Source organism: Hemicordylus capensis, chromosome 6 (genome assembly GCF_027244095.1).
Source record: "Hemicordylus capensis ecotype Gifberg chromosome 6, rHemCap1.1.pri, whole genome shotgun sequence".
Classification (NCBI taxonomy): Eukaryota; Metazoa; Chordata; class Lepidosauria; order Squamata; family Cordylidae; genus Hemicordylus; species Hemicordylus capensis.
This window is the reverse complement of record NC_069662.1, coordinates 114,467,901-114,489,327: the sequence shown is the minus strand read 5'-3', so window position 1 is coordinate 114,489,327 and position 21,427 is coordinate 114,467,901. Positions and strand designations below refer to the sequence as shown.

General features: G+C 41.7%; 1 protein-coding gene across 2 annotated transcripts in view; it reads right to left on the bottom strand.

Moving 5' to 3' along the window:
* Nucleotides 1–20,458, bottom strand: part of HACL1 (2-hydroxyacyl-CoA lyase 1) — a 41,937-nt gene extending 21,479 nt beyond the window's left edge. Inside the window, exons 1-9 of one of the 2 annotated variants that reach the window (XM_053263344.1) lie at nucleotides 20,291–20,458; nucleotides 15,591–15,695; nucleotides 11,779–11,819; nucleotides 10,595–10,675; nucleotides 8,370–8,442; nucleotides 7,000–7,077; nucleotides 5,078–5,172; nucleotides 2,215–2,327; nucleotides 211–346 (exon numbers count right to left, since the gene is read on the bottom strand). In XM_053263344.1, coding sequence (XP_053119319.1) covers nucleotides 211–346; nucleotides 2,215–2,327; nucleotides 5,078–5,172; nucleotides 7,000–7,077; nucleotides 8,370–8,442; nucleotides 10,595–10,675; nucleotides 11,779–11,819; nucleotides 15,591–15,695; nucleotides 20,291–20,371 — 803 coding nt within the window. In that variant the 5' untranslated portion in view covers nucleotides 20,372–20,458. Of the gene's footprint in view, nucleotides 1–210; nucleotides 347–2,214; nucleotides 2,328–5,077; nucleotides 5,173–6,999; nucleotides 7,078–8,369; nucleotides 8,443–10,594; nucleotides 10,676–11,778; nucleotides 11,820–14,956; nucleotides 15,021–15,590; nucleotides 15,696–20,290 lie in introns of those variants that run through there. The other variant, XM_053263345.1, reaches the window with a different exon arrangement.
* Nucleotides 20,459–21,427: the final 969 nt, after the last annotated feature.

Genomic DNA, 21,427 nt, shown 5'->3' with positions numbered 1-21,427 from the left:
TTCAAACTATACATAAAATGTGTCTTCATTTATGTGGATAAACCTCTTATTTGTAAAGGAGAAAGTAATTCAGAATAATTACACTGGAACTTGCTGACTGCTCAGCAGTAACTAGAAGAATTTGTAATTACAGAAAGGTGATTTTTTAGGGATATTCTTAAGTTTAGTTCCATCAGAGACAGGAGTGGAAGCCATGATTTATGTATTTACCTAGATCTGGCAGCAGCTACGCAGTATGGATGGTTGTCAGGAACAACTCCCTTCCCCATTGGTGTAGGCAAAAAGGGAAGCCCACATTGGTCCACCAACTTTCTGATGCTGTTTTCAGCACGTGAATAAGCAGCACCTAAGAAAAACACCCACCACCACAAGAGACTCCTTGACATGGTGTAAAGCTTTTGGTGTAAATTTTGGCAACCCATTTAAGTAACTACCATCCTAGTAAACTAATAAGAGAACTGAAATTAGAACTTGATTTGACCCTCTTTGAATTGGTACCCTAGAATTTGGCAAAAAAGCACCTTTTAAAGTGGCAATTCTCTCTTATATTTGGCAGTGATCAGGAGCCATTTTATGGCTTATTTTTTTAAAAACCCTGAAAAAACCCACAATTTCTAGCTGATGTTTTCCCCTTGTGGGGCATTGCTGGAACATGGGGGGCCCATAGAGCACAGTAGGGTACTTTATTTTGCATTTTTTCATTGATTTTAGCCAGTTTACGTCCCCTCTGGAACCTAACCCCCGGATTCTCATTGTCCCAATGCCTCAGTATTTGCAGTTCCAGTATCCGCGGCAGTAGTCAAGAAAAGAACCCATGCAAGTACCAAGGTTTTCCTGTATGAGTGAGAATCTCCAGAGTGCTCCTCCTTCCCCTTTGCATACATGGGGAGGAAATGCTTCCATTCCTGGTTTAAAACCAGTTGTGACATGTTCGATATCCTGGCTTGTGTGCAAACTGTGGTTAGAAGAAACCATGAATTGCAAGGTTCAGACATAGTTAATTTTTTAACCAGGAATAGAGGCAGCAAATTTCTTCCCTTGGCTCACACTAGTAATGCTGAACTGTGCTTTAATCATGTTTAGCATTACATCTGAACAGACTCAACCATTCAATTTTTCAACACTCATTTGTAGTTAACAACATTTAACAATAATACAAGAAAAACAGAAGAACAGACTCCCAACTTCTTTTTCTTTGGAATATAATTACTGAATTTCCTTCAGGCAGTAGAAGCAGAGGAAGAATTAAGTTCTCAGGCAGCTGACAAACACTGGAAAGGGGCAGCTGGTAAGAACTCCTAGAAAAATATTAACTTTACGCATTTATATGGCAGCAGTATGCACTAAGTTCACCTTTCTTCCAAATAGTTATAGATTATACAAGAGTTACTCCACAACGATATCAGTTATCTTCATTCCAATTTATTTTTCCAGTGGTAATAACTACAGCACAGAAATTATTATGTTAATACGTAGAAAGTTCATCCCTCTTACTAGAAGCACATCCGCATGTTCAGAATTGTCAGCTTACAATAAAGAGAGAGGATTATTTATAGTTCTGCAGATGGTATCAAAAGGACTTTTTTGCAGTAATAGGCTTACTTTTGATTAACACAAGCACATGAGAAGGAAGTTAGGGCTGCATTTGGGGGGGAAATTTAATCTGATAGAAATCTGTAAGGGAAGACCCAAAGGACGCCTACACATCTTGACAAACCAGACAGTTATAAATCATTGTTGATAAATATGCTGTAAGCTCATTTTTAATGCTCTTCGGTCTACTTAAAGCAACAACTAAGGGACAGTTTAGCAGAGGCTGCTGTATTTTTCTCCAGAGGCTAAAAGAATTCAAAACCAGATTTTAGCTCCAAGGTTCAGAAGGAACTTAAACGGTCAGGGATGCAGATCCCACCCCTAAGCATTTGAGGTGTCCCAGCCCCCGTTTTATTGAACTGCACCACCATCTGCTACCAATCCTAATAACATATATTTCCCCATAACCCATATTTTCAATTTCAAAAGATATTTTTCTTCCCCCTGCAAAGTGTTTCTCTTCTCCTCCCAAAATAAGTGAGAAGTTGATCCTCAAGATTTCCCTCTATCTGCATACTTGATTACTGTTCCTGACAGCCTGGATTGCTTGAAGAGAACAGCCCAAATTGCAAAACAAGACACTATATTTTATAGTTAGCGGTAAAATAAGAAGAAGATTACCTTTGCCAATAATGAGCAGTGGCTTTCTGGAATGTGCAATGATTGAAACTGCTTTAGAAATAGCTGATTCTTCAGCCATGCTGATTGGAGGTTCTGGACAGCATTCTGTAAATCTAGAAAGTAGAATGAAATGGCCACATCTTCAAAAGGAAGTGAGATAAATGTCTCACTTTTAGTGAGCGGGGGTGGGGGCAGGATGCGGAAAGGCAAAATGTAAAGTATGTACCATTTCAGGTTGCTTTAATAACAAAGACATCTTTTTTTTTTTTACCAATGTGTGCATGCCATACACTTCCACCAAAAGGTGTAACTTCCTGTAGAAACCAGTGACTGCCTCTACAAAGAATTCTAATATTTCATTACGTGTATATTACAAATGCTAACTCTTGCAACTGTGCAACAAATTCTAGACCTAGGGAACGTTTACATTCGTTTGCATAACATGTGCGTAGACCCAAATGGTATCGCATTAGAAGGCACCAGTTACGTTTCTTTATAAATCATTTATTTTATAATGTTAGAAAGTGGCATTTATGCTGTATTTTTTTGTTTTAACGACTTCAAAAAACAACTTCCCACTGTGTTCTTGCCTGCCTTTGAATGCTGTAAATGAGGGACTAAGTTTTCTCACAATTATTCCTCAAGCAACATGTAATTTGCAACAGTCAAAGAGCTGAAAGTGGAAGGGCTATGCATAGTTTGGTTCTTCTAGCCAACCGTTTACATTACAGTCTTTAAGAGCCCCTCATCCCACCAAATGCTCCTCAGGAATGTTGAAAAATATTCCAAAGCAGCACCAAAATTCGAAGAGAAAGTGCACAGAGTTTGAGGATTCTGTTTCTTGGTTTGTCTCTTAATTTTTAATAAGTTGTTTTGTTAGAACTAAAGGCTAGTGTGTTCTTACAAGAAAAACTAACAAGTTGTTCTAGTAAGAACTAATATGCTTACTTTCCTTTCACTATCCATACAACTGGACTAAATCTGATTCAAATAAATTAGGTGGTCCACAAGTTAGACCTCTTGTGTCTCAAATATTCATGCATCCACCATTTTGAATCAGGGTGGATGACATAATCACAAACGATGCCCTTGGGGCATCTCTATGTGCCCCTACAGCTGTAGCAAATTTGGTTCAAATTGGTTAGGCGGCAGTTCACAAGTCAGTCCACTTGCACCTCAAAGGTTTGTGTGTCCGCCATCTTGAATTGGGGTGGATGACATCATCACAAACTATGCCATTGAAGTTTCCCTATGTGTCCCTACAACTTACCCGATTTGGTTCATATTGGTCCAGGCACTGCAAAGTTAATGTGGGGATGGACACACACATGGAATGCTGGGTAATCTCTTAAGCTTACTGGAAAGTAGGCTAAAAAGGTCCCCAAACCCATTAGGAAAATAGGAAGCTGCCTTATACCAAATCAGACCATTGATCTATCTAACTCAATATTGGCTATGCTGACTGGCAGTGGCTCTATAAGGTTTTAGGCAGGTGTATTTCCCAGTAGGGATGTGCACAGAACTGCGGAGACACGGTCCGGCACCAGTGGGGGTCTCCCTTTAAGGGCAGGGGTTTTTTTTCCCCATGTACCCCTTCCGCCGCTTTCCGCCCGCCAGCGCTCCATTTTTTGGAAACGATTTTGGGGCGGCAGCATTCCTCCCTGCCGCCCCTGCCCCCGTCGCTTGCAGGAAATACCGCAAGTAACAAGTGCGCGTGTGTCCGCAGACGTGCGCGCACCGCACACATGGCATGTTGCGTGTGCATGTCACACAATGTGCGCATGCAACGCACACGTGCTTGTTACTTCTGGTATTTCCTGCAAACAATGGGGGCATGGGTGGCAGGGAGGAATGCTGCCACCCCAAAATCATTTCCAAAAAACGGAGTTCCGGCGGGGGGAAAGCAGCGGGAGGGGTAAGTGCAACCCCCCCGACCTTAAAGAACCGCCCCCCGCCGGTGCCGGACCGGGTCACATTTGAACTGGTTCGGAGGCTTCTATCATGGCCTCTGGACCGGTTCACGCACATCCTTATTTCCCAGGACTACCTGGAGATGCCAGAGATTGAACTAGGGACCTTCTGCATACAAAGCAGATGCTCTACCACTGAGCTAAAGTTAAAAACGTAAAATGTGCCGTCAAGTTGGTGTCGACTCCTGGAGACCACAGAGCCCTGAGGTTGTCTTTGGTACAATACAGGAGGGGTTTACCATTGCCTCCTCCAGCACAGTATGAGATGATGCCTTTCAGCATTTTCCTATATAACTGCTGCTCGATATAGTACCAGTAAGGATTTGAACCGACAACCTTCTGCTTGTTAGTCAAACATTTCCCCACTGCACCACTTAAGGTGACTACCACTGAGCTACTGCTCCAATAATCTGAATTGTTTCACTAAAGCAAGATCCTCACCACTAAACAGAAGCCCATTTAATAGCTCTTAAGAATATGCTGAAATACAATCTTAAACATCTTCACTCATGCATAAGTCTCACTGAGTTCAATAAAATTTATTCCTTAGTAAGTGTGCTTACGATTGCAACCTAAGCCTCTTCCAGATCCAAAGACTCATCCCAATAACAGGAGTTCAGTTTCTCAATTTCTTATTCTTAAAAGGATGATAATCATCATTGTTCAGACAGACATGTCCACTTTGACAGACCCTGTCCAGTTGTTCAGGAGGTCTGAGGCAAATTAAGGAGGCCTTTAAGGAGGCCCATACCTGTCCAGTACCTCTTGTTTCAAGCAGTACTGTCTATTTGCTGAGAATCCATGCTTTCCTTTATTAGCTCTGTGTTTGGAACAAGGAATTCTCAAATGAAAGATACCTCTTAAATAAAAATACACATCCTAATGGCACTCACTTGACAGCGCTCTTGTTCACCTGAAGATTTATAAAGTCTCCAGGTATGTCAATGTAGCAGGCACCTGGACGGCCATAGATACTGTTCCTGACAGCCTAGATTGATTGAAGACAAAAAAGTAGAAATGCTCTACAATCATCACAAAATGTGTAAAATAAATTCTGAAATGGCAAAAAGTATTATCCATCACCTGCAGAACACAAAAACCACCAGATTCAGTTTGCAGCCAACTGTAACTACAGTGACTATTCAAGCTGTTACATCTTGATTATTAAGTCAAAATCTCCTGCCGGGTATCTATTGGAAGTAGCATGACCCCTCACAGAGCGTTTTCTTCAATGGCTTTGGATTCTATTTGTTCCAGCCACACACTACAGGGCTGAGTCAACCCTCCTTGAAACACTCTTGATTAAAGGATGTAGGGCTCAAACTGAGCTTCAGTAGTAGTGTGCAATTTTATAATACCAGTTCTTGGAAGGTTAACCTAAGAAATGTGTTTACAATAGAAATAAATCTGCAAGACTACTCAGCAGCATTGTGCAAGAGTGAAGGGCCTTTGCTCTGTGCTGATATTGAAAGAAGCTAAATTGTCGTGTACACAGGACCGGGCCTTCTCTGTTGTTGCCCCCAGGCTCTGAAATGCTCTCCCAGTGAATGTCTGCTCTTTGAAATCTGTGGCAGCTTTTAAAAAATGACTAAAGAAGTTTTTATTTGTTCAGGCTTTTATCCCTTAGGGGCTGCCAGTTCTCTCGGCTCTCCTGCTTGTCATTTTTATGGGTTGGGGTTGGGGGGGGCGCGTTTTATGGTTTTTACTGTTTAACTGATTTTAAGGCTTTAAATTTGATTTTTTAATTGAGTTTTATTGTATTTGAACTTTTGTAAACTGCCTTGGGATGCCTTATGAAAGATGGTATAAAAACCGAACACATAAATAAATAACCTATTTGAGTAGAATGTCATTAATAATAATAATAATAATAACAATAACACTTACATTTATATACCGCTCTATAGCTGGAGCTCTCTAAGCGGTTTACAATGATTTAGCATATTGCCCCCAACATTCTGGGTACTCATTTTACCGACCTCGGAAGGATGGAAGGCTGAGTCAACCTTGAGCCCCTGGTCAGGATCGAACTTGTAACCTTCTGGTTACAGGGCGGCAGTTTTACCACTGCGCCACCAGGGGCTCCCTGTTAAGCACTCCCTGTTCTTAAACAAAATGAATATTTTGTAGGTGTATTCCAGAAATCAACAGAAATAAGTACTTCAGTTGTGGTATGGCATTATTCAACCGCAGAATTCTAACCATGTTCACTCAGAAGAATGTCCTTCTGAATTTGATTGAACTCAGCTCTGCACACCCACTGGCCAACATGTTGTGTAGTATAATCTGCTGCTCTAAGGCAACTGTGTTCTTGTTTAGCGAGCTGCTCTGAGCTCAGTCAACATTAATCAAGCAACAGAGCACATGCAGGGTAAGCTCCCTTACAGCAGCAGTTGGCTGTGCAACATGTGGGCCATTGTGTTCAATAAGGCTTATTGCCAGGCACATCTGTATAGGATTGTGGCCATGCAGCATAATCCTCTCATGTTTACTCAGAAGCCCTATTTGGTTCAATAAGACTTATTCTCCAGTAAGTGTGTTTAGGACTGCATGCTTAATCTTTTTTAAAGAAATGTCAAAAGCAATAGATAGATAGATATACATATACATATACACAGACACACAAACACACACACACACACTCTACAATTTGCTATTCCTAAGATGTACAAATAAGAAGGGGTACACCAGCTACTTGAGCTCTGAATCAGCAAACACCACCACCAAGCATGAGATTATATGGCACTATAACTGTACTATGCTGCTTTTATTTACCAGACACACCAAGGCAAATCATCTATGAACTGCTTGATACCTTCTCAATAACAGCAGGAATAACTTCTAGACTGCTTGGTCTGGCAGAAAATTTGCTGTATAGCCTACAAGCTTCAACCTGGAATCAAGCAAACGAAGAAACACACCATTAAAAAAAACCCAACAACATTCTTTCGCTTTTGTCCTAAACAGTCACAGGACAAGTTTATAAATAAGTTGCAGATTATTGTATGCTTGCTTGCAATTTTCAGTTTTAAAAAAATTCTCTACCAAAATGTTCTCTGGATTCTAAAGAATTAAAATGGATATTTTAAGAATAAAACCAAATATGGATGATTTTTTTAAAAAAAAAAAATTGACATTTTAGAAGGCTTTGAGCACAAAATGTATTGTCATCCTGTTAGAGTTTTCTTGTCTTGGCAAGCTAACAATACTTAAATTACTATCACAGCTGTTACCGAGAAATATAAGAATACAGATTTCTGTTGCTTGATTATTTCTGTTGCTTCTGCACTGATCATGACAATACACAGAGAGCCTTCTTAAAGGAGAGTTTAGAACTCCCATCTTAAAGCCCCAAGCGCAGAGATATAGAACAAAATATCATGGCTGTTTTACGAAAGAAATTTTAAGCATCAGGCAGAGAAGGAGCAAACGGGGAGGACACCTCAAAGCACAGAAAAGATCATTCATTGCTAATACAATAGCTATTTTGAGATGGTAAGGAAAGCTGTTCTGGTCTCTTCTTGAAAGAACTGTATTAGTTACCCCTGACAAAGGGCCACGATATTCAAAATACATCAGACAATAAATGATCTTCTCTGCATCCTGAGGTCTCCTCCCCTTTTGGTTCTATATTTTTCATTCTTCTCTCATTTAAGAAACTATCATTTGAAAGTAGATATAAAGAGACAGAAACACTGGGTGGCTCCTAAGGACACTTGGCCATGTGTGGGCTAAAGAAAGGCTGTGGGAGGGAATTTTCATACAGTCTATCCACTATAACATTAAGTTGGAAAACAAGACACCACATAGAATAGTAGATTAAGAGATAAGACTTTTAAATAGGGATGAGGGATATTGTTAACTTGAAAAATTGGGTAATTCTAATAGGAAGCAGAGTTCCAAAGAGCCAAGGGAGTGGGGATTTGGTGGGTAAATGTGGGAAGGGTCATCCATTTAATCTAACATATTGGATGGTTCATGCAGTAACTTCTCGAGGGTTAAATGAAAAGCAGTGGGTGTTTTCATTACTCATTATTTTTATGAGCTTTAATGGCCAGGAGTGTTTTTCATACAACTCACATTGAGCACTAGGATAGCCTTGCTATGAGTTTACATAAGTAAGGACTTGAGAAAACATCACTAGAAAAGTTGCGTCCAACTTTTTTACAGAACACAGCTGCATACCTGTGGAAATTCTTGAAAAGCTCCCATTGTTTCCTGATTTCTGTCAGAGGAACCTCCAATAACAATAAGAGGCCTAGAAATGAAAAACGTTTATCTCTTAAAAGCAAGATGCATGAATAAACATGTTTTTAATACTCATCTCAAAAGAGCAACATGCCTCTGAATACCAGTTGCAGGGGAGTAACAGCAGGAGAGAGGGCATGCCCTCAGCAATTGCCTGTGAGCTTCCCAGCAGCAACTGGTGGGCCACTGTGTGAAACAGGATGCTGGACTAGATGGGCCTGGATCAGGCCTTGGGTCTGATCCAGCTGGGCTGTTCTTATGCAAGCAAAGGGTGCTGCACTGGAACTAGCCAGAAGAAAAGTCTCTTACTAGTTGTGAAACAAATTCATTGGTTGTTTCTCCATTCTGAGCATAATTCAGAGTGCTGGTCCTTGAAACCCTATATCAAGGTCACCAATCTGAGGCCCTCCAGCTGTAGGTGGGTTACAACTCCCCCCCATCCCAGTTTCTGAAGAACTTCAGGCTGGCCACCCCTGCCCACTATAAGTTCTTGGTATTTATATACTTATTTAAATACTGGCAGCAGCTCTTGCTCCATTCTGGCCCCTCCCTAGCTGTAACTGAGTGGTAGAGGCTGGTCATTCATCTGGCAGGGGAGGGAAATTTCCAACCTTGGTCATTTGCCCAGTTGGGGATTTCCCTCCCTTACCAGATGATCAGCCTGCACGGCTCAATTACAGCCAAGGCAGGGCCAGAAGAGAGTGAGAGAGCGGCTGACAGTACCAGAGCAGCTGTGGCTCATTTTTCTCACACACCCACCCACCCCGCAGCTTGTTAGCATGGGCCGCTACTGGTCTTTTGGTGCTAGATGAAGACATTTTTGTTTTCTCAGACCTTTTAATTTTTAGCTCAGCTTTTAGAATGTTATTGCCACAACTGTGATTTTTATGCTTATATTTTTTGTTGGTTTTATATTGTTGTTTTCCCTACTGCTTTGATTTTATTGTCAATATATTTTGTCTGTTTGCTGTTCTGGGAGTAACAGTATAAAAATATTTGGCATATACATTTTTTTTTAAAAAATAAACATGCTTAGTTAAAACAAGCATGTACACAAAACAAAATTATATGTACCCAGAGATGCATTTGTAGTTATTCATACTTATGTGGGCTATGTTTCCTGAAGAGATGGTCAGCATTAACAACTTTGAGAGCACTCATCAACTGTTTGAAGGAATGAGACACTGAGTTCAGACCTATCTTCCCAAACAGGTGATTGGTGTCATCCACTTTGACTATGTCAATCAAATGTTAAGCAAGTACTACTGTGTGAGAGGACCAAGCAATGCCATTCTTTGCCCTGTCTCCTTAAGTGCTTAGTAGTTTGCCTTTGTAAGCCTCCATCAAGTCTGACAGGAGTAGTAGACAGCAATACTCTTACAGGGTTAGACTTACTGTACTACGCCACCAATTTGCCTAATACTACCATTTAATGTTTGTCAAACTGCCCTGAGCCAGTTCTGGAAGGGCGGTATAAAAATTGAATGAATGAATAATAAACAGAAAAAGGAGACTTAAAAAACAACAACCTTGCTTTCAAGCACAGTGTAAATAAATGTGAAGTTAGTCATGGCAATAAGATTACGGGTTTTCACTTTCCTCTTTAATACATGGTAACAGACCACACTAGATCATATGATAGCTACCACATATTAAAACTTTATCGTGTATGGACAGTGTATTTAAAGAATAAGGGAGGTTTCAGTGACTTCTCAAAAACAAGTTACGGTTTGTTCATATTGATTCCTCTTAAGATAGGGGTAATAGACTTCTAGTTAACCCAACTGGATCTTAAGATAGTTACCAAGCAATAATTTAATCACTGACAGGCATTAAATTCAGAGGATAAGGTCATGCTATCAGCAACTTCTCAAAACCAAGTAATGGAGCAAATCATATTGATTACATTAAAAATGTAAGATAGCTGCACTCAGCTGGTGCATGTCCTAAAGCACTGGGCTTCATAAGAAAGACCAAATAAAGTATATTTGTATCCTGCCCTACCCTAAAGGCTCATCTGCCTAACAAAAACTGAAAATGCATAACAGGGTTGGAGGGAACTATGGCTCTACAAGTGACTTCATGACACAGAAAAGAGGTGCAGCATCTCCTAACTGTAGGTCAATGCTCAGAGTCGTTAAGAGAAAATGTACATATATTACCAACAATTCATGTTCGCATTTGCCATTCCTGCTAGAGCATGTATAAGACCAGGACCAGAAACCACAAGGCATACACCAGGCCTAGAGACAAAAGAAAAAAAATTTTTTTTAAAAAAAATACACAGTAGGAACACAAAGTAAGGGGGAGAAATCCTTCTAAATCGATCATGTGGAGACCCTGTTAAATAGTGCCATGCTTAAAGGGTCAATTTAGAAGGAGAGAAACTGATTATAAATTTCAGTTAGTGATAGCCCACTGTACCTTCAAAACAACTAGGGAAGTGCCCAGATCATTTCGGCACCTCATTATAGAGGCACTGAAATGATTTGAACGACCGCATTGTTTCAGTGGAGGAGGGGTGAATGGTAGATTTTTAAAGGAGGCATGCAGGTTTTATCTGCTGCTCCACTCCCTCCTGTGGGTTCTAAAAAAAACCTGCCCTGCATGGCTGCGGTGCTGTTCTCAGCAACCCACGGGTGGCGTCAGCCTGCATGTGCGGCAGCCATATGCGTGCTGACACCGCATGCGGGCTGCTGGGAGCAGCACCGCTGTCAAGCAGCTTTTTAGAACCAACACCACCATGGTGGGGAGGTGAAGGGCGGCAGAGGAGCAGGCAAGGCCAATGAAAAATCTTTATTACGGTTACAGACCAGCATAAAACCAAAGCAATAAGGGAGCAGCTGCACGCCTCCTGTTAAAGCTACTGCTCTCCACTCCACCCCCCACCCACGTGGCTGCACAAAACGCTTTGTGCATACCCCTAAAAACAACCCTGTGGCAGGTTAGGCAGAGAATAGCAATGTAAGCAAGCCTTAGTTATGGACTTCACAGGTGAGTAATTACTTTAATTTGTATCTTTCATATCCAAATCTAAATAATTCTTAGGGAGACTTCTCAGGACACTCACACACACACACTCTTTGCACTCTTCAGATCCCACAGCTGCTCAATGCATATCCATTGGTCATCCCTGTACATTTGCAAAATGTGCATCTTCCTTTCCACACCTTACGATGCTAGTACTGCAAATACTGGTGCATAAGCAGCAAAAACTTGTAAAGTGTAAAGTGTGAACTGGAAGGCAACTGCAGCAAAGCTTTAGAAATCCTGGTTTGGTAATAAAGGTTGCTTACTGCAACTTAACCAGACTGAGTCTGAAGGCAAATACAAGCATGCATCTTACCTGCCTGTCAGGTATCCAACAGCAGAGGCAGCATAGGAGGCCTATTGAAGATGAAATGCAATGGTGTATTTATATATAACACACATACATTGATAAATAAGCTGCTGAATGAGATTTCAGTTATTATAACAGAAAGTTACCATGAAGCACTCTCATATAGGAAGAGAAAAGGAGATCCTGCAGATAGAGCAGGCCTCTCCACAGAAGTGAATTGAGTATCTTTCACATGCAGAAGCTCTGTGTGTGCACTGAATTGGACACAGAGCTTTGATATAAAACCAAAAGGTTTCCACAGAGAAAACATGGCCCTGCTTTACTGCCAACTGTCCTATGTGTTAAGAGGAGAGGCAAAAATACCTATAACCTATAACTGGATCAAGTTATATGGATGTAGCAGTATGCAAGATTATGAAAGCATTATTTTAGTTGAAGGTCAGAAGCACTAAGCAAACTGTCTTTCAAGGAAGCTTGTTCACAATTACTGATCTTCTCACTGAGGGATCCCTATTTAGTTACAGTGGAATCCCAGGGTTTTCCAGAATACAGTTTGCAAACCACAGTCTCACAAGAGCAGAAAAGAGGCTAATAAAAGATAGTGCCCAACCTATTTTGCATTTCTTATTCTGGGATCACACTGTAATTTGATATTCTAATACTAGTTAATTAGCAAACCACAGTTCCTCAAGGTCACAAATAATATGGAACTGCAGTTTGTTTTAAGCAAAAATACTGTAGAAGCTTTCAGTCTTCTTGAAAACTGAGGAAGACTCAGTTGCCTTAGCTTTTGTGCACAAAGCACTAAATTGTGATTTGGGTCACATCTGAGCTGGCCATCCTTGGGTCACATCTGAAGTGGCAATACATTTTTTACATTGAGAAAATGTCAGGTGACTTGCCCAGAGCCACCTGGATGTCTATTAAATGGCATTTACTTCCATACAGATATATTCCTTTACTTGTCACAGAGCACAGCAAAGACCTGTCCTGTGAAAGCTGAGCTCTCTTCTATAGGAACTAGTGCTATGGTTTCTACTGCTAATATTTGCATTATGTTGTCTGAACAAGTGTTATGCAAGCACACAACATGGACATGTTCATGCATTTTAAAGCCAGTGCTTACAGACAGAAACTTTGGATTACTTGTGTGAATATTTTTGCCATACACCAGCAGGTGGCATCAGTGGCAAAAGATATGGAAATTAAGTGAGAGAAAAGGTTACAGAAGTTGCCTAGTTTGCACCCTTAAGGTAAAAATGCAGTTCTTGGATTCCAGTGAGTATCAGCAGCAGTTCATTTTAGAAACCAATGCACAACCATGTTTGAAGTTGTGTCATTACAAACCTGAATTAGAGGATCTAAAGGCAAACAATACTGCATCAAGTATACCCAATCTATTTGTCTTCTATAATAAACAAGAAAGAAACACCTGTTTTTTAATTTCATGTACAGAAAACTATATAGAATTATAAGTGATACATCTCAGTTTAGGACTCCAGTTCAGAGGAACAATATGGAAATTGCCATAATGATTGGAAAACTGAACTAGGCGTAGGAGTGATAGCAGACAATTTCACACTCTTGTTGCCTCAGCTTCACTGTTCACATCAGAAACATTAAGAGCACAATTAAGTAGTTATAACTACAAGACAAAATGACAATATTTGTCAGTATTTCTATCCTGGTTAGATTCATGCTAGCATTTCAAAGATACTTGCTACTGCTACTGATTCTAGTACACTTAACTAAATTGAAATAAATAATATATTAAAGTACATACTGCTTTGAAAACAGACAATTCTACAACATATAACATGAAGCCCCCACGCAGTCCCCATCTTCAAATACAGTATTATTTCCATGCAAGCTACTCCATTATAGGAAGTACAGTTTTTCCATCGGCCCCAAAAGAAACTATTGTCTAAACAGACATTTTCACTTTTTAAGCCTGCTCTCTCTGAATAGAAATATAAACACCCACACTAGTATCCCTATTAGACTAGGCTCCTAGAGAAAGGCAGGATAGTTTAGCAGAGCTATAAAACGTAGTTAGGCGTGCCACTACGGCTGAGCTGGGCTGTCTCTTATTCTCTAACAAGAATCTATGCGTTTTACAAAATTTAGCCACTCATATGAGTGCCTACAGCACTGAGAACATATTTGACCAATTAATTTGGTCAAATTAATATATTGACCAATTAATTAATTTGACCAAGCTTGAGGAGAGGAGTAGAACTTTCTCTAGAACTGATGTATGAAAAGAATATCTAGCATATGTAATAGGGATGAGCCTGGAAGGGCTTGGGCAGGGTGATGGGGAGCATTTCCCTTAAAAACGACACACAGTCTTCAGGGAGCAGCGCCGCAGCCGCGCATGGCCTTTTGTAGAGAGTGCGCCATGCCTGGAAAAGCGGCGGGGTGGCACAGGAGCAGATAAGGACCTGCTTTTTAAGGGGACCACTCCCCGTCCCCGGTTTGGCTGCAGGCATCTGAGCTGGTTCAGAGCTTCCCTGAGGAGGTGCTGAACCCGTTCACGGACATCCCCAATATAGAACATATTTTCTTCCAGAATGAAGCACAGATGGGAGCAAGCACAGACTAGAGCAGGAATGGTTAAACTGCTAAGAAGGGTGCAGGGACATATTGAAGTGAATAGTCAATGTGGAACTTTGTGTAGGAGTAAAATCTTGAGGTAGCTATTTGCATTTAGCATGGTAGGTGCAAATGCAGTTTTTACATAAGATTTTTGACAAAAAAGTGGGAAGAAAAAGATTACTACTCAAAAAAACTGAAGGCATTTTAATGTGACATGTGTTTCCCTTCTTTTGGGGAAGGAAAAAAAAACCAACACCATGGCAATGCACAAACGTTTAAGATACTTTGAGTGGGCGTTTCATTAGCAGGGCTTTTTGTACCTCACAAGCAGGGTACCATGGCAACAACACCGTGTCAACCCAAGTGACAGGCTAAAGTGGCACATAACATTCTCCAGGTAAGGGAAATGGAGCTTTCCCTTGCAAAACTGACAATCCTACCTTTGATTTCAGAGGGAGAAATGATGGGTACATGACTTTTAATTTATACTTTTGTTGTTGAATAAACATTATTATAAGACATTGGAGAGAGAGAGAAAAAAATGTTAAGAATATTCAGCCTATGCCTGTCCATAAATCACTCCCACCTTGCTTCTCCTCTGCCTCCTCTTCCAATAACCATCTTATACATTTAGGCTAATCAAAATATTAAATACCAGATCTCCATCAACATGAGTCAGTTCTGAAAGACAAATGCAAGGAACTGTATTTATGTATAAACAGTCCATGAAATTTCTTGTAACACAACATTGCATTGCAGTTTTGAAAGGAAGATGGCAAGCTACTGAAATAAAAAAATTACAGATAGTATTCAGAACAGTCAGAAAACCTGTACATGGTACAGTCACACTCATGAGATTATTAGGCCAGACACATGAAGCTCTTTTCTCCCAATCTGAAGGAGAGAAGCATCTTGTGGAAAAATCACAGGAGAGGAAAAAGCCGTTTTCCTACCCTGTGCAAGGTCTCCCATTACAGATTGACACGTCCATGTGTCAATGGCTGCAGAGATAGAGATAGAGATTGAGAGAATGAATCTGAGAAAAACTACACATGATAAAAGTCCTGGACACTGGTTCATGAATTTAGATCATATCATTTGTTTTCTGAAGGAGTGAGATCATCTGTGAATAAGATGAAATTTAACAGGATAGTTAAGGAGCAAACAATATGAAGGATAACTAGCCCAACAAAATAACCTGTTCAGTCAAAAATACTTACAGCTTGTTCATTGCGCATTCCTACATATTTAATTCCACTTGCTTGAGCTGCAATTGCTATTTCAGTCACTGGAACACCAACAATACCAAACATGTACTCGATGTTCTGAAAGGAATACACAGTTTTTCAAAAATTAGATTCTCCCCCACTCCACCTCATTTAAAGTAGATCCTGCAGATTATTACAGGTTTTGTATTGTCTGTTATGTTATTGTTATATGTTACTGTTATTGTTATACCTGTGAAAAAGCAGGACTACTACACATATTAATTTAGGCAAATAATGTATTGCTTGTGTATAGAAAGTCTATTGCAACATTGAAAGACTAGAAATTGGCTCTTGAAGGTATGGCACCTGGCCATTATAGAAAAAGTTAAACAAAATGGAAAATTGACAGAGACTAGAACCGAAATCCCTTATTTTCAGACAAAATGCAATTCATACTTTCAGGAAAATACATGATCAGGTATATTAATTATTATTATTTCTTGTTTACACAGTCAGACAGGTGTTATTGACTGGTTTGTTTTATCCAGACATTGAGTCCTTCCCAAGGACCTGGGATGGCTGAATTTTATCATCAATACTGTTGGTTATTATAGATATCGTCACAAAATATTATAGATATCGTCACAAAACTGTTCCCAGTAAAGCTGTTTTTTGTAATTGGCTGATGGTGATTTCTGTGGCCCCTATGGTGTTGAGGTGCTCTTCAAGGTCTTTTGGGACTGCACCCAGGGCGCCAATTACCACTGGGATTATTTTGGTCTTTTTCTGCCACAGCCTTTCAATTTCAATTTGTAGATCTTTGTATTTGGTGATTTTTTCTATTTCTTTTTCTTCTATTCTGCTATCCCCTGGTATTGCTATGTCGATTATTTTGACTTGTTTTTCTTTCTTCTCAACTACAGTTATATCTGGTGTATTGTGTGGCAGATGTTTGTCTGTTTGTAGTCGGAAGTCCCATAATATTTTTACATCTTCATTTTCTTCAACTTTTTCAATTTTATGGTCCCACCAATTCTTGGCTACAGGTAGCTTGTATTTTTTGCAGATGTTCCAGTGTTTCATCCCTGCTACCCTGTCATGCCTTTGTTTGTAGTCAGTCTGTGCGATCTTCTTACAACAGCTGATCAGGTGGTGCACTGTTTCATCTGCTTCTTTACAAAGGCGGCACTTGCTGTTTGTGGTGGATTTTTCGACTTTTGCTCTTATTGCATTTGTTCTTAGTGCCTGTTCTTGTGCAGCCAGTATTAAACCCTCTGTTTCTTTCTTCAAGTTGCCATTCTTAAGCCATTGTCAGGTCTTGGTGATGTGTTATTTTCCACTTACAGGTGAAACTCGAAAAATTAGAATATCGTGCAAAAGTTCATTAATTTCAGTAATGCAAATTAAAAGGTGAAACTGATATATGAGATAGACGCATTACATGCAAAGCGAGATAAGTCAAGCCTTAATTTGTTATAATTGTGATGATCATGGCATACAGCTCATGAGAACCCCAAATCCACAATCCCAGAAAATTAGAATATTACATGAAACCAATAAAACAAGGATTGTCAATAGAACAATATCGGACCTCTGAAAAGTATAAGCATGCATATGTATTCAGTACTTGGTTTGGGCCCCTTTTGCAGCAATTACTGCCTCAATGAGGTGTGGCATGGATGCTATCAGCCTGTGGCACTGCTGAGGTGTTATGGAAGACCAGGATGCTTCAATAGCGGCCTTCAGCTCTTCTGCATTGTTTGGTCTCACGTCTCTCATCCTTCTCTTGGCAATGCCCCATAGATCCTCTATGGGGTTCAGGTCAGGTAAATTTGCTGGCCAATCAAGCACAGTAATCCCATGGTCATTGAACCAGGTTTTGGTACTTTTGGCAGTGTGGGCAGGTGCCAAGTCCTCCTGGAAAATGAAGTCAGCATCCCCATACAGCTCGTCTGCGGAAGGAAGCATGAAGTGCTCCAAAATCTCCTGATAGACAGCTGCGTTGACCCTGGACTTAATGAAGCACAGTGGACCAACACCAGCAGATGACATGGCTCCCCAAATCAACACAGACTGTGGAAACTTCACACTGGACTTCAAGCATCTTGCATTGTGTGCCTCTCCATCCTTCCTCCAGACTCTGGGTCCTTGGTTTCCAAATGAGATGCAAAAGTTGCTCTCATCAGAAAAGAGGACTTTGGACCACTGAGCAACAGACCAGTTCTTTTTTTCTTGAGCCCAGGTAAGACGCTTCTGACGTTGTTTGTTGTTCAGGAGCGGCTTGACAAGAGGAATACGACATTTGAAGCCCATGTCCAGGATCCGTCTGTGTGTGGTGGCTCTTGATGCACTAACTCCAGCCTCAGTCCACTCCTTGTGAAAGTCCCCAACACTTTTGAATGGCCTTTTCCTGACAATCCTCTCCAGGCTGCGGTCATCCCTGCTGCTTGTGCACCTTTTTCTTCCACACTTTTCCCTTCCACATAACTTTCTATTAATGTGCTTTGATAACAGCACTTTGGGAACATCCAACTTCTTTTGCAATTACCTTTTGAGGCTTTCTCTCCTTATGGAGGGTGTCAATGATGGTTTTCTGCACAACTGTCAAGTTAGCAGTCTTTCCCATGATTGTGATTCCTAATGAACCAGACTGAGAGACCATTTAAAGGCTCAGGAACCCTTTGCAGGTGTTATGGATTGATTAGCTGATTGGAGTGGGACACCTGGAGCCTAGACTGTTGAACCTTTTCACAATATTCTAATTTTCTGGGATTGTGGATTTGGGGTTCTCATGAGCTGTACGCCATGATCATCACAATTATAACAAATTAAGGCTTGACTTATCTCGCTTTGCATGTAATGCTCATATATCAGTTTCACCTTTTAATTTGCATTACTGAAATTAATGAACTTTTGCACGATATTCTAATTTTTCGAGTTTCACCTGTATATTGTGCAAATATTGACCATGCAGGGGCTTATTTCTCCATTTTTCTGCTCGGTTCTTGACTTGTTCTTTCTTATAGGCCTGCTTTGTTTCATTGTTATTGTTGTTGTTATCGTTGTTCATTGGTGTTATTAATTATTATTATTATTATTATTAATAATAATAATTCAATTTCTATACTGCCCTTCCACAAATGGCTCAGGGCAGTTTACACAGAGAAATAATAAATAAATAAGATAGATCCCTGTCCCCAAAGGGCTCACAATCTAAAAAGAAACATCAGATAGACATCAGCAAGAGTCACTGGAGGTACTGTGCTGGGGGTGGATAGGGCCAGTTACTCTCCCCCTGGTAATAAAGAGAATCACCACGTTAAAAGGTGCCTCTTTGCCAAGTTAGCAGGGGTTAGTAGGTATATGGGTTTGCATACTGCAGTACAGATGCTGAAGAAAGCTTATGGTATGTAAAAGCTGAATTTAGAGTGTGTGTGTGTCCCCTTTGTAGATTACATTGTATTTAAGTTTATATAACAAGATTTATTTTTTAAAAGAATGATTGCCCCATACTATCTGTGTATAAATAGACCTGAAACACCAACTAACTGTTAAAGTCTATTTATACAAGGTCAGGATTTCTAAGAGAACAATGTGGGGTTGCAGTTAAATAGCTCAAATCAAGCTGAGCTTCTAAGAACCCGATATACCAACTTTACTAATTGTAGACCTGGATTTTATGCCACTTTACACTCAAATGCTACTCCTCACACCAGAAAAGAAATGGTTTGTGTAAGAGCTTATCCACCCCACCCACCCACCCACAGTAAAAATATATATTGTATTTAAATTCCAATCAAAAAAAGGTAATTATACTTTAGAAAAGGGATTTTCAGTTGGGGTTATGCAAACTTCAAAGGCTTGTAGGAGCTACATGGAGCCTTTGTGCCCACTTGACTCACTGGGATGCCACACTGTTGGCTCCCAATCATTGGAGTTGTTTTGCAAGCCCCAACAATGAGTCCTCTCCAAGAGGGAAGGGGTGAGAGGGAGGAAGTGTGTCAGGCAGCAGCCCTCCCTCTTCCTCTCCTCGTGACTGGCCACCTACCTAGGTGCTCAGGTTCAGCCCACCCCTCCGTCAGCCTGACTGACAGGCTCAGCAAAGAAGGGCAATGTTTTAAACCAAATATATTCACAGTTCTGCCAAGCCGTGGCTTTCCTCCTGCTGCAGGTGGTTCCACGCCCAAGTATACAACCGGCACAGCAGAGAGATACAAAAACCGCCACAACTAGACAGGGCCGGACTGCGGGCACTGAGAGGGCGGTGGAATGTATGTGGGGAGGGCGCCGAGCTTTGAGCAGAATTAAGCGGGGGGGAGTTGGGGCACACCCGGAATATGCTCTGTTGCCCTGTGGGCCAGTCCGAGCCTTCAGCTAGATAGGGCTGGAAGAGCTTTTGTTCTTAGCATGGAGCAGCTGGCTCAAACCAGCGTCGCGATGAACAATCTGTGCCGCAGTTCTTGGACTACAACTCCCATAATCCCCAGCTACAACAGTGCTGATGATGATGGGTGATGATGGGAGTCGTAGTCCAGCAACGAGTCAAGAGAGCTTCAGGTTGGCCATCGCTTCTCTAAACATTCCCCTACACACCACGTCGTCCCTCCCTCCCGCGCGCAAAGCTCAAGTAAACTGATCCTTCTCGCTGCCCGTAGGATGGTCAACACAACACTTCTGGTTATTGCTGACTTCGGGGGTCACGGCATTCTTACTTGCATCTTCAGGGCTTCTGCGATGAGCTGAGCCCCACTAACACACTCTTCTTCCAGTTTTACTGAGCCGGGGGACCCCATTGCTTCCACTCAGGCGCGTGATAGTTGAGACTGAAGTATCAGACCCGCTGGTTTTGAGGTGCGTGTCGTTAGACCAATTAGGAAAGTGCTCGCCTTTCACTGACATCTTCCCTGGCCAATAGAAAGGTACCGATCGTGGGCGGAGCTATCGAGTCATCCCGCCTGAAACAAACTCTCTGTAGGGCAAAGGTAGGTGGGAAGCACCGGAGGGAGATTTCTGGTTGGCTACCTCTTAGGCATACGTAGCCAATCCGATTGCTTAAGCTTTCAATAGTAAGCTGAATGCATGGTGGACAGGTTTGCTAGGTTGCAGGAGGTCCTCCAGGCATCTCACTCATAAGCAGTGGAGGTGCAAAGGACGTGGGAGTCGAAGAGTGAGATCGCTGTAGAAAGAAGCGAATAATTGCTATTTTTGTATGTTCTAACAATGGGAGATTAGCCATTATTATTTCTTTGGCTATGTGTACTTTGAACTTAATGTTATAAACCGCATACGTTTAGGCTCTTACAGCCAGAGAAGTAGTGGTGTGCCCGAACCGGTCCGGCGGCCATTCCAAAGAATGGCCGAACTGCCGGACCGGTCCAGCCCTGCCTGGTTCGGGTCCGGGTGGGGGGTATGCCTTTAAGGGCGGGAGGGCTTGCTTAGCCCTCCCGCCTCCTTGCCCCCGCCAGCGCCCGTATTTTCTAGTATAGGGGCGCTGGAAACCAGCCGCCCGCCGCCGCGGCGAAAGAACTCCCAATGCCAGCCCTCCCTCCCTCCCTCCCAGCTAGCTGCCCGCCCGCCCGCCTGCTCGCTCACCGCTCACCGGATAGGAAATGAGAGGAGCTCCGGCACAGAGCTCCTCTCGTTTGGAAGGCCTCCAGCAGAATGGTGTTTTGCGCGCGACGCAAAGCACACCATTCGCCGGAGGCCCGGTCTACCTGCCGGGAAAGGGCCGGGTAGACTGGGCCTCCAATCGCTGGGTAGACCGGGCCTCCGGCGAACGGCGTGCTTTGCGGTGCGCGCATGCGCGCGCGCGCAATACACCATTCTGCCGGAGGCCTTCCAAACGAGAG